Source organism: Hemicordylus capensis, chromosome 1 (assembly GCF_027244095.1).
Source record: "Hemicordylus capensis ecotype Gifberg chromosome 1, rHemCap1.1.pri, whole genome shotgun sequence".
In the NCBI taxonomy this organism is placed as follows: domain Eukaryota; kingdom Metazoa; phylum Chordata; class Lepidosauria; order Squamata; family Cordylidae; genus Hemicordylus; species Hemicordylus capensis.
The window spans coordinates 18,376,615-18,392,055 of record NC_069657.1 but is presented as its reverse complement, the minus strand read 5'-3'; the positions used below and the strand labels follow the sequence as shown (position 1 = coordinate 18,392,055).

Sequence of the window (15,441 nt, the reverse complement as noted above, 5' to 3'; positions counted from 1 at the left end):
TAACAAAGAAAATGGAAGCCTGTTCTGAGATAATTTGCAAGCGGAAAGAAGGGCTTCGTTCGAGATGAATAAATCATTTGCTGCAAATAGTTCCCCCTGACTCTATTAGGGAACATTGATTCGGTTTCTTGGGTGCTTTAAAATGATTTGCTCTTAGCATTCTGCCTTCTCTCTCCACACTTTTTGATACATTATTACGGGTTGGTTGCCTGCCTTTATGACTTCTCCTTTCCTCCGCGTGCCTCGGCATGACAGCTTAATTGTTTACTATGAATTCTGGGACTAGTAATAGCAGCTAATTTAAATAGGCCAGAGTGAACAGTGGACCTTTACCCGTAATGATACAGGCGGTGTCATTTTATCGTCCCCTTCCTGACTGTGCCCATATTCCAGAAAAATTGTTCCATTCGACATAGCAGTCTGGTTTGCTTAAGACATTATTGTCATCCAAGGCATGAATCAGGCATTTGGTAGCACTTTCCATACTCAAATAGCTTTATAAAAGAATACTGTTATTATAAAATAATAACAAAGCAACTTACATAAAAAATTGCCATGGTGGGTCAGAGCAGTCTTCTGTCTAGCTCAGCAACCTGTCGACAGAGAACGGTTTGACAGGGCCTCTTATCGGTTCACAAGCAGGGCATGATGGTAATCTGCAGTTTTGAATTCTTGGCATCTGGTAGTCGGAATGGCACTTTGCCCCCACATCAGAAGCCATTCTCCAATCACAACACAACATGATACCAATAGAAAGCATACTGCTGTACGCTTGTTCAACATAGCATGTGAGTAACTGTACCTGTGTCAGATCTGTACGTGTATACAGTACAGTCATACAGTACAGTATGTACAGTCATATAGTACAGTACAGTACAGTATACAGTACAATACAGGAGAGGAGAGCTGGTCTTGTGGCAGCAAGCATGACTTGTCCCCATAGCTAAGCAAGGTCCACCCTGGTTGCATATGAATGGGAGACTTGATGTGTGAGCACTGCAAGATATTCCCCTTAGGGGATGAAGCCGCTCTGGGAAGAGCAGAAGGTTTCAAGTTCCCTCTCTGGCTTCTCCAAGATAGGGATGAGAGAGATTCCTGCCTGCAACCTTGGAGAAGCCGCTGCCAGTCTGTGAAGACAATACTAAGCTAGATAGACCAATGGTCTGACTCAGTATATGGCAGTTTCCTATGTTTCCTATGTATGAGTGTCATTGTATGAGTGTCATTTTGTTTTATTATTTATTATTATTTATTATTTAACCCCTGCTAACTTGGCAAAGAGGCACCTTTTAATGTGTGATTCTCTTTATTTAGCAGGGGGAGAGTAATTGGCCCTATCCACCCCCAGCACAGTATCTCCAATGGCTGTTGCTGGTGTCTATCTTATGTTTCTTTTTAGAGTGTGAGCCCTTTGGGGACAGGGATCCATCTTAGTTATTTATTATTTCTCTAAACCGCCCTGAGCCATTTTTGGAAGGGCGGTATAGAAATTGAATGAATGAATGAATTTATTTTTATTTATTGGATTTGTATACCACCCTTCCAAAAGGCAAAGGGCGGATTACATTAAAACAAAACCATTAAAATCTGTTAACAATTAAAACAGAAATTACAGAACAGCGTAAAACAGCAATAATTAACAATTTAAACATCGTAAAACAAATAACCAGAACAATTTAAAAACAAATTTTTAAAAGCTGAGAAAGCTTGGTTGAAGAGATGGGTTTTCAGAAGTCTTTTAAAAAATTGCCAGAGATGGGGAGGCTCGTATCTTAGTAGGGAGCAGATACTACCTTATCCATAGGCTCTGGCTCTGGGCACTGCACAACCGCAGAACGTGTGAATGGGGCTACAGTTATCTATCTATCTATCTATCTATCTATCTATCTATCTATCTGTCTGTCTGTCTGTCTGTCTGTCTGTCTATCTATCTATCTATCTATTTACTCTCTCTTTTTATACTGCCTCAAAAGCTCTGGGTGGCTCACTACAGTTGTATTGGGTGAAAGGGTCACTACTGTATTTAAACATTTAATATTGTATCTGCATCAGCAAACGAGCTCCACCCACAAACAGTGAGGCTCTACACACAATCTGTGTGTTGAGCCTGGGAGAGTTCTGTGGGGAGAATGGGCTTAGCCCGCTCTCCCCGCAGACGAGCAGCCAGTCGTTGTTGGGCGGCCAAATTGGCCGCCCACATATCTACTGGTAGGGGTTGCAGGGATTGGGGGCTGGCCAGCCCCCGGAAGTCCCAGGATGCCCCATGTGAGTGTGCAGGATATCCTGGGGAGACCCCCGACTCTGGGAGGCTCATTTCAACGTCCTGCTGGGGGTCTCCTCATGAGTCGCCACAGTGTGGAACCGTACCATGAAGACTCACGATCAGGAAAATGGGGTTAGCAGAGCACTCGCTCCACTAAACTCATTTAAGAGGGAGGCGTCTTTGGTGGACTGGCTGCCAGAGAACCACTGGGCTCACTCACGAGCCCGGTTGTTCTCACAATGGGAGACAACCGGGCTGGGCTGCACACACAGCCCTCAGTACAGCAGCAGATTTCCTCTGCCTGGCCCATCTAGTCTCAGGACTCTTATGATAAAGATGGTAGCCCGCAGCCAGTTCAAAATTGTGAATACACCCACACAGCTAGACTCCAAGGTACAAAGGCTTCTCTTTCCCTCCAGCCACCATTACAATCAAGGTACATAGGAACATAGGAACATAGGAAACTGCCATATACTGAGTCAGACCATTGGTCTATCTAGCACAGTATTGTCTTCACAGGCTGGCAGCAGCTTCTCCAAGCTTGCAGGCAGGACTCTCTCTCAGCCCTATCTTGGAGAAGCCAGGGAGGGAACATGAAACCTTCTGCTCTTCCCAGAGAGGCTTCATCCCCTGAGGGGAATATCTTGCAGTGCTCACACATCAAGTCTCCCATTCAGATGCAACCAGGGCAGACCCTGCTTAGCTATGGGGACAAGCCATGCTTGCTACCACAAGACCAGCTCTCCTCTCCTCTCAGAAGTGAAATCACAAGACCAGCTCTCCTTTCCTCTCAGAAGTCAAGCCTCACAGATTTGAATGAGCTGGGTTGGCAGACTTCCCATGGGTTCACACGATCAACAATAGCTGCCCTTACTGCTTCCTACCCTCTGATTTCTGATGGTGAGAATGGGCTTAGTGTCTGCTCCATCTAGTGAGTTCATGACAGAGGTGAGATTTGAAATGGAGGCTTCTGGTCTCACACACTGCCCTTATAGCTCCTGCACTAAGAAGCTATGCAGATATAAAGCTAAACCATGGTTTCACATTGCATGTATGTGGGCTTCTCATCCATGGTCTTGCACTGTATGCACAGCCACAAGCTGTATCTCTTTAAACCATGGTTTCACATTGTATGCATGTTGGTCTCTCTCTATATGGCATTTCATTAAAAGAAAAAAGATATCCTAGGGCAATCTGAAAAAATTAAAATGTGATGGATATTTCTTTGATGATCAGACTTACAAGTCTGCTTGTAAATACGCCACACTTACTGGGTTTGCATCTCCATTGGTTTTGGTATATTTCTTTTTTGGGGGGTTTTGTTTTCCTTTGAATTTGAAATGCCTGGATTTGACTGGCTCATGGTACAGGCAGAAGGCCATGGAATCTAGTTTCTTTATAGGCTGCCAATATGCATTAAATAATTTGCCAGCGCTGTCTAGCATTCAGAAGTATTTAAGCTCTCATGTTTTGCTGAAACACATTTTTAAAAAAAACAGGAAGGCAGTGAGGATATCCAAGTACATGCATTAATTATGGTAAGCCTGTTCTTATTGTGTATAATCAAACCCTTTCAACACTCCATTAGATTTCATCATTGTTATTCAGTCTCCTTTTGGAAGGAGGCGTGCGTGGTTGCTATTTAACCAGCATGTGCCAAAGAACTGTATTCAAGGGCACAAGACCGGAACGGTGCAGTCGGTGGTGGACCAGGTCTGGGAACATTAATTTCTGCTGCACAGCACTATAGCAGCAGTGTGAGGGGGTGGTATTTTATTTATTTTTCAAACTTCTATACCACCCAAACTTTTGTCTCTGGGTGGTTAACATGAAATAATTAAAACACATATAAAAAGTTAAAACAATTCAACAATTTAAAATCAACCATAAAATTAAAAAAGACAATTTTAAAAAGCTGTGAAAGATTGGGTGAAAAGATGGGTTTTCAGAAGTTTTTAAAAAATTGCAAGAGATGGGGAAGATTGTATCTCAACAGGGAGCACATTCCACAATCTTGGGGCAGCAACTGAGAAGGCCCGTCTCTGTGTAGACACCAGACGAGTTGGTGGTAACTGGAGACGGACCTTCTCAGATGACCTCAATGGGTTGTGTGGCTCATAGTGAAGAATACGCTCTCTTAAATACCCAGGGCCTAAGCCGTTTAGGGCTGAGAGCCAGCATGGTGTAGTGGTTAGAGTGCTGGACTAGGACTGGGGAGACCCGAGTTCAAATCCCCATTCAGCCATGAAACTAGCTGGGTGACTATGGGCCAGTCACTTCTCTCTCAGCCTAACCTACTTCACAGGGTTGTTGTGAAAGAGAAACTCAAGTATGTAGTACACCGCTCTGGACTCCTTGGAGGAAGAGCGGGATATAAATGTAATAATAATAATAATAATAATAATAATAATTTGCCTGGAAACCACATTGGCAGCCAGTAAAGCTCCATCAGCAAAGGAGTAATTTGGTCTCTCCGAGATGACCCAGAGACCAACCAAGAAATTGATATGGAGAAGGAGATCTAGGTGTCATCAGCATACTGGTAACACCCAGCTCCAAATCCCCTGATGATCTCTCCCAGCAGTTTCATGTAGATGTTAAAAAGCATTGGAGAAAGTATGGAGCCTTGAGAGACACCATACTTAAGCACAGATTTTGAAGAGCAACAATCTCCAATCAACACCATCCAGAATCTATCCGAGAGGTAGAAGCGGAACCACTGTAAAACAGTGCCTCCCACCCCCAACCCCCTCAGACGTTCCAGAAGTATACTATGGTCAATAGTATCAAAAGCTGCTGAGAGATCCAAAAGGACCAACAGAGTCATACTTCCTCTGTCCATTGCCAATTGGAGATCATCCATCAGGCCAACCAAGGCAGTCTCCACCCCATAGCCCGCCCGAAAACCAGTTTGAAATTGGTCTAGATAATCAGTTTCCTCCAAGACCACCTGGAGGTGAGAGGCCACCACCCTCTCAATTACCTTGCCCAGCCATGGGAGGTTGGAAACTGGCCTATAATTGCTCAACTCTGAGTGATCTAGTGCAGGTTTATTTAGAAGAGGTCTAATAATTGCCTCCTTAAGACAAGGAGGCATCCTGCCCTCCCTCAGAGAAGCATTTATGATTTCCACCAAGCCTCCTACAACAGCCTCCCTGCTAGATAGAACAAGCCATGTTGGACAAGGGTAAAGAGGACAAGTGGTAGGCCTCACCGCTCCAAGCAGCTTGTCCACATCCTCAGGAGTCATAAACTGAAACCGATCCAGTCGAATCACATAAGAAGGGTTGTTGGACACCTCCAGTTCAGACATCAAATTAACTGTGGAGTCTCCATCAAGGTCGGCTCAAATCAAAGAGATTTTATCTTTATTTAATTTTACATTTATATCCTGCTCTTCCTCCAAGGAATGGCTATGTTTGTCCCCATAACAACCTATTGTGGGTTAGGCTGAACAATAAGTGACTGGCCCAGAGTCTGCTGATTGTCTTCATAAACGAATGGGGATTTGAACTCGGGTCCCCCTGGTCCTAGTCCAGCACTCTAACCACTATACCACACCGACTCCGCATCTTTTGCAGATGAAAATAGGGATGCATGTGTAATAACCAGTTCTCATACCAAGGATTATTGCCCAAGCCTTCCATGCCCCTCCCCTCACTGCTACATACCGGCAGAGGTGCACCTAGGTAATTGTGGAGCCTGGACCTAAAGGCCTTTGAAGCCCCCCCCCCCGCAAATTAAGCATCATCATGCTCCGCTGGGCGACCACACCAACCGGGACAGACTAAAAAGGATTTGGGGGCCTCCAAGGGCTGTGGAGGCCCTGGACTTTGGCCCCAAAGTACAGGGGTAAAAGCGCCTCTGCATACTAGTGAACACTGGATTCCACCTGCTGTATGCTGTGCTCTGCATCTTCCCTGTCTTGTAAGTGGGCACCACTTTGGTAAAAACCCATCAGTGTGAGAGCCATTTCTCATTGTGTTGACCTCCACGCTGTACTGCGCTTTGCTCAGTTCTGAGAGGGCCCTTTAAGAGGGACGGAGCCCTCTTTTAAAAGCTCTATGAGGAATGCACTGGGAGAGGCTACACTTCCCAGCACCCATACATGCCTTCCAAAGTGGTACAGGGGTTTAAGAGGACTCCGTTTCCCTTAACTGAGCACCTCTGCACTGTACAGCACTGCACGGTGGGAACGGTCAACTCCGCATACCGCCAGGGGGACTGTGCAGAGTATTCAGCTTTGGCCGAAGCCAGTTAGCCACACTTAGGGTTGGTGGAGGCTGCCATTGGCCCTGGGCCTTACATTGAAGAGCACTGGCATAATGCCTTAGTGTTGTGCACTCACTGACAGGAACACAAGATATTGCCATATTGCCATATTGTCTTCCCAGACTGGCAGCAGCTTTTCTAAGGTTACAGGCAGAAGTCTCTCTCAGCCCTATCTTGGAGATGCCAGGGAGGGAACTTGGAACCTTCTGCATGCAAGCATGCAGATGCTGTTCCCAGAGTGGCCCCATCCCCTAAGGGTTGTATCTTACAGTGCTCACACATCAAGTCTCCCATTCAATAGCAAACCACGGTGGGATCTGCTTAGCAAAGTGGATGATTCATGCTTGCTAACACAAAACCAGCTATCTCTCCTCCCTGGCAATCTGGCAAGAGTCCCATGGCAATTTAATTTCTGGAGACTGGGGAGGGAGCTGAATTCTAAAGGATGGTACCTCTATCAACTCAAGCGAAAGCAAATTGAAGAAGTCATCCTCAAGTGACAAGAATAGGGATTGTCTTTTACCAGGGAAAATTGAGATTGTTCCTGGTAAATAGGGACAGTAGGAGCCAATGGTTGACACCACAACTAACACAGCACCCGTGCAGCAAAGGAAGCGGGCGTGCAGTGGCTGTGTTCCTGACTAAGGCAGCATGTGTGCTCACATTAGTGGAGTGATTTTCACCAGTCTCCCCTTCCCTCTGAAGTGCTTTGTGCCACCTAAAAAATATGTCCCTGAGGGTCATGCAGCTCTCATAAGAGCCGGTCTTTAGGTAGCAAGAATGATCACTTTTGCTAACCAAGATGTGCCTTGGTTTGCATTTGGATGGGAGACTACATGTGAGTGCTGTAAGACATTCCCCTTAGGGGATGGGGCCACACCTCAATGGAAAAGCAGACGATCTTCACTCCCTGGCATCTCCAGGTGGAGCTGGGAAAGACTCTTGCCTGTAACTTTGGAGAGCTGCTGCCAGTCAGTGTAGACAGTACTGAGCTAGATGGACCAATGGTCTGATTCGGTATAAGCAACTTCCTATAGGGGGAAGCAGGGGAGAAAGGATAGCATCATTTGAGGGAACAAAAGGCCTTAGGAAAGCTAAGGGTGATGGAGGTGGAGGGCACATAATTATGGGCACATAATTTCAAATGTAGGTGGCAAAGCTCTGTTTACTTGGTGGTGAGGAGCACACACTCTGTACATGATCAGAGGTACTCTCTCTCCCCTGTGATTTTTTCACATGGTCCAGGGCTGAGGGATAGGATTGACAAGGAGGAGGATGTAGGTGAGAGTGAAAGGAGGAATGTTCCTAAAAATGTCTGGAGATGCCCTAATCTCACACTCACTTCTTTCCCCTCTTTTGCCTCTCTTTTGCTGCATCCCAGCACACAAGAGACCAGCCAGCATCCTGCCTTTGTTTTTAGGAATCTTCCTTTGTATAGTCCTGCTTTTGGCTGTAAGTCTGTACTACAGCAGCAAGAGACAAGATTTCAAAGTCTTGGAAGAATTTCACTCCCAGCTTGATATCATCTTTCTTCAGATGAGGCACGCTGCTTTGAAATGTTGGACTTGGTTTATGAGACAGTAGACAGCCCTACATATGGAACCACGCAGGGATGGAAGCAATGCCTGCTTACTCTGGGATAACATCTGAACACGGTTGCAAAAGCATTTTCGACAGAATGCGGAATGAAGCAGTGCTTTTCTAGAATAAAGGAAGTATCCATGGTAGCCACTTGTTTTTTTCTGTAGTCATTTGAATATATTTCTCTCCATAATAATGCAATTATCTTCTCCTAGCAATCTCGGCTGTAATTAAGGCCTCATTGTAGAAAGTGCTTGAATTATTGATCTCCTTTCAATCCTGTTGATATGTGGGCACCACAACAGGATATCAAAGTATTGCCAATCAACCTGAACAAAAAATATCATAAACTTAAACTACACAGAAGATGTGCTAATGTTTCAACAATTAATGTCAGATCTTCCGTATGGGTGGATGTGCTGACACACATACAGATGGAGAATGTTGTTAATCTTGTTATGCTTCCCTTGAATTTCCTCATCCATTTCTCCAAACAGAAGCCTCCGAGCCCAGTCCAGTATTGTGCTTGGGTGGAGCTAGATGCTACATGCTTTGAAACCAATGGGATACATTGAAATTGGTAAGATGTAAATATCTTCAACTTGTACAGGCAAGTTAGGTTGTGTGTATGTAATATTTAAGTTAGATCAATTTTAAGAACATAACAAGAAGTTCTGGTAAGAACTAATCTACCTAGGTGGAGAGATCAAAACAGAACTATCTTACTCAAAACAGGATCAAAACAGAACTATCTTACTTACTTTTACTTAATGGAATGGGAAGAAAAAAAATAACTTTTCTTTCACTATAAACTTAATTTATAATTACTGTCTTCACAAGTTAGCCCACTTCTGCCTCAAATGCTGATGTATCTGCCATCTTGAATTGGGGTGGATGGCATAATCACAAACTATGCCACTGAGGTGTCCCTATGTGTCCCTACAACTGTACTAAATTTGGTTCAAATTAGTTAGGTGGTTCACAAGTTACCCCACTCATGCTTCATATGTTCATGCATCCACCATCTTGAATTGGGGTGGATGACAACATCACAAACTATGCCATTGAGGTGTCCCTGTGTGTCACTCACTACAACTGTACCAAATTTGATTCGAATTGGTTAGGCGGTCCACAAGTTAGCCCACTTGCACTTCAAATGTTCACACATCTGCCATATTGAATCGGGGTGGATTTTATCATTACAAACTACACACACACTGCTGGGTAATGTCATAAGCTTACTTTCCTTAAGGAAGATAAGCCCTTTCCTTAAGGGCTAAAAACAGCCCTGCTAGATCAGGCCCAAAGCCCATGTAGTCCAGCATCCTGTTTCTCACAGTTTCCCACCAGATTCATCTAAAAAGCTCCCAAGCAGGAGATGAAGACATGCCCCCTCTCCTTCTGGTGCTCCCCTGCGACTAGTATTCAGAGGCATCCTATCCCTGAGCCTGGAGGTAGCCTATAGCCATCAAGACTAATTGCCATTGATAAACTCATCCACCATGAATTTGTCTAAGTCCCTTTTGAAGCCATCCAAGCTGGCCACCCTCACCACATCCTGTGGCAGAGAATTCCACAGATTAATTTTGTGCTGCTGGAAAGGCGACTTCCTTTTGCTGGACCTAAATTTCTTGACAATCAGTTTCATGGGATGGCCCCCTTTTTGTGGTTGGTGAGTTTTGTTGTTTGTGGTATGCATCTTTTAAAATTATGAACACTGGTTGACATACCAGGGAGATCCAGCCTGGTATAGTGGTTGGAGTGCTGGACTAGGACTGGGGAGACCCGAGTTCAAATCCCCATTCAGCCATGATACTAGCTGGGTGACTCTGGGCCAGTCACTCCTCTCTCAACCTAACCTAATTCACAAGGTTGTTGTGAGGAGAAACCTAAGTATGTAGTACACCGCTCTGGGCTCCTTGGAGGAAGAGCGGGATATAAAATGTAAAATAAATAAATAAATTAAATACCATGCAAGGGAAGATGGGTGGCTTGAGAACTGCCCACACCCCTACATGAATGTAATGTAAGCCCCGCTGATGGGGCTGTGCTGCGATGCAAAGTCCATTGCAAACAATGGGTGATGCATCATGCAACTGCAGTAGGGTTGTCAACAATCCATTCCCCGAATACAGGACACAATTTGGGGGGCCATCTTGGAGCAGGGCCATCTCAGGGGCAGGGGAAACGTGTCTCCCTCAAATCACCAGTTTGGTGCGACTGAGGCGGTGACACCCGCCTCAGACATTTAGGACTCTGCAAACATTTAGGACTCTGCAAAACAACATTGCCAAGTTCTCCTTCCCCCTTTTGAAGTAGTCTGATCCTCCCTCTGTCTCATAGCCACCTTCCTCCTCCTCCTCCTCCTCCTCCTGTAAAAAGCCCGGGTAGAGAGGATAGCGGCCAGGCAGGACAGGACAGCACGCTGATGGTGATGGAGGATGCTGCCCCATCAGAAGCAGGTGGCCCACGCGACGTAGTCAAAATACAGGGGAAATGGTGTTCCAGAGAGGATGACCACTACACACACACACCCTTTAAATATGGGATGCCCCGGCTAATCTGGGGCTGTTGGCAACCCTAAACTGCATACACAGAGCGCTTACAGCTGAGCCCTGCTGTCCTGCAATGCAGCCCCATCAGTGGTGCTTACATGAATGCAGCGGGGTGGTCACAGTCTTTCAGAAGTGGGAAGACTGAAAATCCACAACAGGATTAAAATTAGAGAAATTCTGAACTCCCCACTGTCTTCAGTGGGCTTCATAAAACAATGCACAAATTTCTTTTAACAAGCAATTATAGCAAAGTACATCCTCCAGAAATTCTTTTTCGAAGGTTGTTATGCCATTTATATCTTACTGGAATTGTACCAAGACTATTCGCAAAACCAAACACCATGGAGAATGCCTTCTGTATTATAAAATTGTGATAAAAATAAAAAATTTAAATGCTGGTGTTGGTCCCCAAATCTCCTTACCACTTATTATGCCAACCAACACTATTCTGTAGAATTTGTTGTGTGAAACGAAAAAGCTTTTTTATCTTGGGCATGGTAGAACTTGTTAGCCAGGCCAGTCTTAACGGTAGGTGAGATGAGTTGGGCAGTCACCCAGGGCTCCTACCTGAAGGGGGCGCTGAACTGAGTTTGCTGATTCACGGTTTGTTGAAGGTACTGTCTATAGTGAGCTAGGGCGAAAAGAAAGCAGAACCAGGAAAGAGCTTTCTCTGCCTAATTTCTCTCTCAAGATAAGAGAAATAAAAAAATAAAAATAAAATAACACTAAGAGAGAGGGGGGATCTGGCTTGGGAAAAGGATGGAGGGGAAGACCTGGAAAGAGGGAAGAAGACTGAAGAAGGAGCTGCAGAAGGCCTGTGAGACTTCATTGGGGTCCCAGACATGGAGCAGGATAGGTATGTGCAAACCGGCTCAATATTGAACGGGTTCGCACTCGAACCGGGCCAGTTCAATCTCAAACTGGACTGGACCCAGTTCAGCCTGAGGTCGAACCAAACCTCTCGGGTCGGTTTTGGCCTAGATTGAGGGTGGCAGGGGGCATTAAAATATTGTAAAATGGAACATTTGCCACTGCTGGGGGCTGCAGCAGCCTCGGGGATGCTGCGCAGCCATGGGACGGGGGTCCCTGACCCTGGCAGTTCCCTCTTCCCCTCCGGCCTCCCCCCCAAATCTTCTGCGGCTGGTTCAGCCCATTTCAGGGCCTTTGGCCCTCTGTGCGTGTGCGGCAGCCATTATTTGGGCCGCCACTTATGCATGTGGGCCATTTGCATGACCACAAGGTCACTGAACATGCCCAGTCCAGTTTGAATCCGGTTCAAATCAAATTGGGCAAACTGGTTTTGTGCACATCCCTAGAACAGGAGAGCCCTTCCATCAATGCAGCAAAGTACTAAGAGATACTGTATCTCTGGGCTTTTTTCATGGGCTTTGCTGGGAAAACCTAGGAACAGTCATACGGCCTGTTGCACTACTAGGTTTTGCAGTTTCGCACAAGCCACACAATTTGGCAACACTGATGAACCAGGGGGTCGGACTCCTTGCCCAGGGCACTCTTTATCCTAGAGCCAGCCTTCCCTGCTAGCCAATGGGGATGCTGGAAATAGAGAAACTGTTCATGAGAAGACCTTCCTTCCATATGGAAAATTCTTGGGAGAACCAGAACCTTCTTGCACTAGGCTTTTGCAAGTCTGACAGATTTTGGTAACTGGTTTGGATCTGGGGTTTCCACAGAGGCATTTAGTTGTATTTGGGAAAGATGGAGCTAATGTTGCTATATAACAGGGTGGCCAGCCTGAGGCTCTCCTGCTGCTGTTGGACTACAACTCCCATCATCCCCAGCAGCTGAAATAAATTGCAGCTGGGAAAGAGGGGAGCCTTGTTCCAAAAACTTGAGAGAAGTGTTCCCTCTATTTTTTTTTCCATCTGTGCACAGAATAAGTTTTGTTCCGAGGGGCAGTATCAAGGTAGCATGTGCACATGTGCATTCAGAAGGGGCCTTCCTGATTCAACCTGAGTGGGATCTAAAATTAACTGAGCTGACATTAAAAACATTTGTGTGAACGCACATGTGCACGCCTTGGAGGGAGCCAGTATCAAGGCAGTGTGTGCACATGTGCATTCAGAATGGGGCCTTCCTGATTCAACCTGGGCGGGATCTAAAATCAACTGAGCTGACATTTTTAAAAAACTGTGTGTGCATGCACACACGCATGCCTTAGAGGGAACACTGCTTGAGAACCTCAGTCCGCCCCCCGCCCCCGCCGCCCACTTAAGAAGTAGCACTGCCTGATTATTGCAATGTCCTCCCCAGCGACATCAGGTCAACCTGTGCATATTTGTATCCATTTTAAAAATATGCTTGGTGAACTTCCCAAAGAAACCATCAGTTTCAGGTACCCTTTCTTCTAACTGGAACTGTAAAGGCTGGTGATGAATTTTCCACCACCTGGAGAAGGGGAAATAGTTATGAGTTCAAGAGCCAGATCTCCTGAGGAACACACTGAGCATCTCAATCGAAAATTGGCCAAGGATCTTGCCATGGAAAGGAGAGGAGAGGCAATTTATCCCAGCTGCTAATCAGGCTCCCTGACTAATAGCACAAATCCAGAGCCAATTTAAAAATCTCAGTTCCCTTTAGCAGGACAAAGAGACAGGAAGATGAATGCTTAGCTCCTGACCCTGACCCCAAACATCAAGGAGACATGAAACAGAATTAACTTTCTGCCCCTCCTTTCCTATTTTAAATCATAAAGTGAAGAGACATATGTCTGATGTCTCTTATATCACCATACCTCTCAAAGAATGGTCTACCCTTAGCTAGGAATGGATCCAATCGCACCAGATTTGCAACACAACCTCAAATCAAGCCATTTTCTTCTAGGAGGAGGGCTCAGCTGGTCTGGGGAGGAGAGCCTGTCTTGTGGTAGAGAGCATGAATTGTCCCCTTTGCTAAGCAGGGTCCATCTAGGTTTGCATTTGGATGGTGTCTACGTGTGAGTGCTGCAAGATATTCCCCGTGGGGGTAGGGCCATAGCTCAATGGTAGAGCATCTACGTACTGTCCATGCAGAAGGTCCCAAGTTCACTGTCTGGCATCTCCAGATAGGGCTGAGAAAGACTCATGCCTGAAATCTTGGGGAACCACTGCTGGTCAGTGTAGACCAGGCCTGCTCAACTTTGGTCTTCCTGCAGATGTTGGCCTACAACTCCCATAATCCCTGGCTATTGGCCACTGTGGCTGGGGGTTATGGGAGCTGCAGTCCAAAAACAGCTAGGGGGCCATTGTTGAGCAAGCCTGGTGAGACGATACCTTGATGGACCAATGGTCTGACTTGGTAGAAAGCAGCTTCACGTGTTCCTATCTTTGCCCACCCCTAACTCTCCATAGCTCCAATGTACTCCCAGTTCTTCCTTGTCTTGTCAGGTTTAATTAAAGCCATACAGGCACTAGACACTTACTGTGCATGCATAAACACATCCCGGAGGACAATGGAGATATGACAATCACCATTGTTAACTTGATGTGGCTAGCAGCCATAGTACACACACTGTCCATCCAGGATGGTGTTGCCTTTCAGATACATGGCTGCTGTGATCTTGGATGTGATCACTTCTCACTAAGAATGTGTTCACGTTGGTTCAAAATGTTCACTGGGCATGTGATATAATCAAGATGGTAGCACCCAAAAAAGTTTGTGTCATGGCCAACAGCCACTAGGTGGCACAAGGCTAGAGGCCAGGACTGAGAGAGCCAGGCAACCAGTCAGGACTCAGGAATCGAACCTGTAGCCAGAGATCAAGGCAAACAGACCATCAGGAATCACGGTCAAGGAAACACCAAAGGCCAGGCCAAGCTAAGCAGACCGTTCAAGGAAGCAAGCAGGAAACACAAACAGCAACAAGGAAACAACAGTACTGAAGCAAGGCTTGCTTTAGACAAGAAGCCTTTTATATTTCCAGCTACAGCCAGTGGGTGACTCCACAGGGTGCGGCCCACCCAGGGGGAAAAGGCTTAAGAACCTGATGCAGTGCAGCAAGCTGCCACAAGGGGCAGCACAATGCAGAGACAGTGTGACACATATAATTTTTATGCATCAACTCGGAATAAGGTGATGACTTGATTTATAGAGCACTATCCATAGAAGGAGTGTTTTATCGAGTTTTATCATCAAAATGCAGGTCTCTGCCTCAATGAGCTTACAATTCAAATTTTAACTATATAAGGCAGTAGAGATGGAGGGTGGCAGGAAAGAGACAGTGAAGGCTGGATATGGGGGGTGGGGAGTGCAATTCCATGGACTTAGGGTGTGTTTCTGATGGGGACGCAAATTCAAGGGTTATACTGAAAGCTTCTTAAAGCTGGGTTTGAAGAGAAATTTGGAGGGTGTGGGGATGAGAGGTGGGGGACACAAAAAGGGCAGCAATGGTGGAACTCATTGGTAAGTGAGCTAAAACCCTTGTTTTACATGGAAGCATTCCCCATTGATATGGTTATAAGGAAGAACCCCGAATACTATTTACAACAAATGCAATGGAGGGTGACATTAATGCAGGGGTTCTCAAACTTGGGTCCCCAGATGTTGTTGGACTACAATCATCCTCAGCCACAATGGTCTTTTGGCCATTGTGACTGAGAATGATGAGAGCTGTAATCCAAAAACATCTGGGGATCCAAGTTTAAGAACCCCTGCATTAATGGATACTAGCTGACCTGGCACAGAGCATCTGTGCCCCTAGTTCTCCCTGTCTTTCCCCTCCCGATCCCTTCAGCCCCAATTCATTCTCCTCCAATGGCCGGACTGGCCATGGCT

General features: G+C 45.9%; 1 protein-coding gene across 6 annotated transcripts in view; it reads left to right on the top strand.

The window, feature by feature from the left end:
* The window catches only part of C1H14orf180 (chromosome 1 C14orf180 homolog), a 52,901-nt gene extending 44,639 nt beyond the window's left edge, over nucleotides 1-8,262 (top strand). For all 6 annotated transcript variants that reach the window (XM_053287062.1, XM_053287061.1, XM_053287065.1 and 3 more), the window contains one exon: nucleotides 7,917-8,262. In XM_053287062.1, the coding sequence (XP_053143037.1) occupies nucleotides 7,917-8,119 (203 nt within the window). In that variant the 3' untranslated portion in view covers nucleotides 8,120-8,262. The remainder of the gene's footprint in view (nucleotides 1-7,916) is intronic.
* Nucleotides 8,263-15,441: the final 7,179 nt, after the last annotated feature.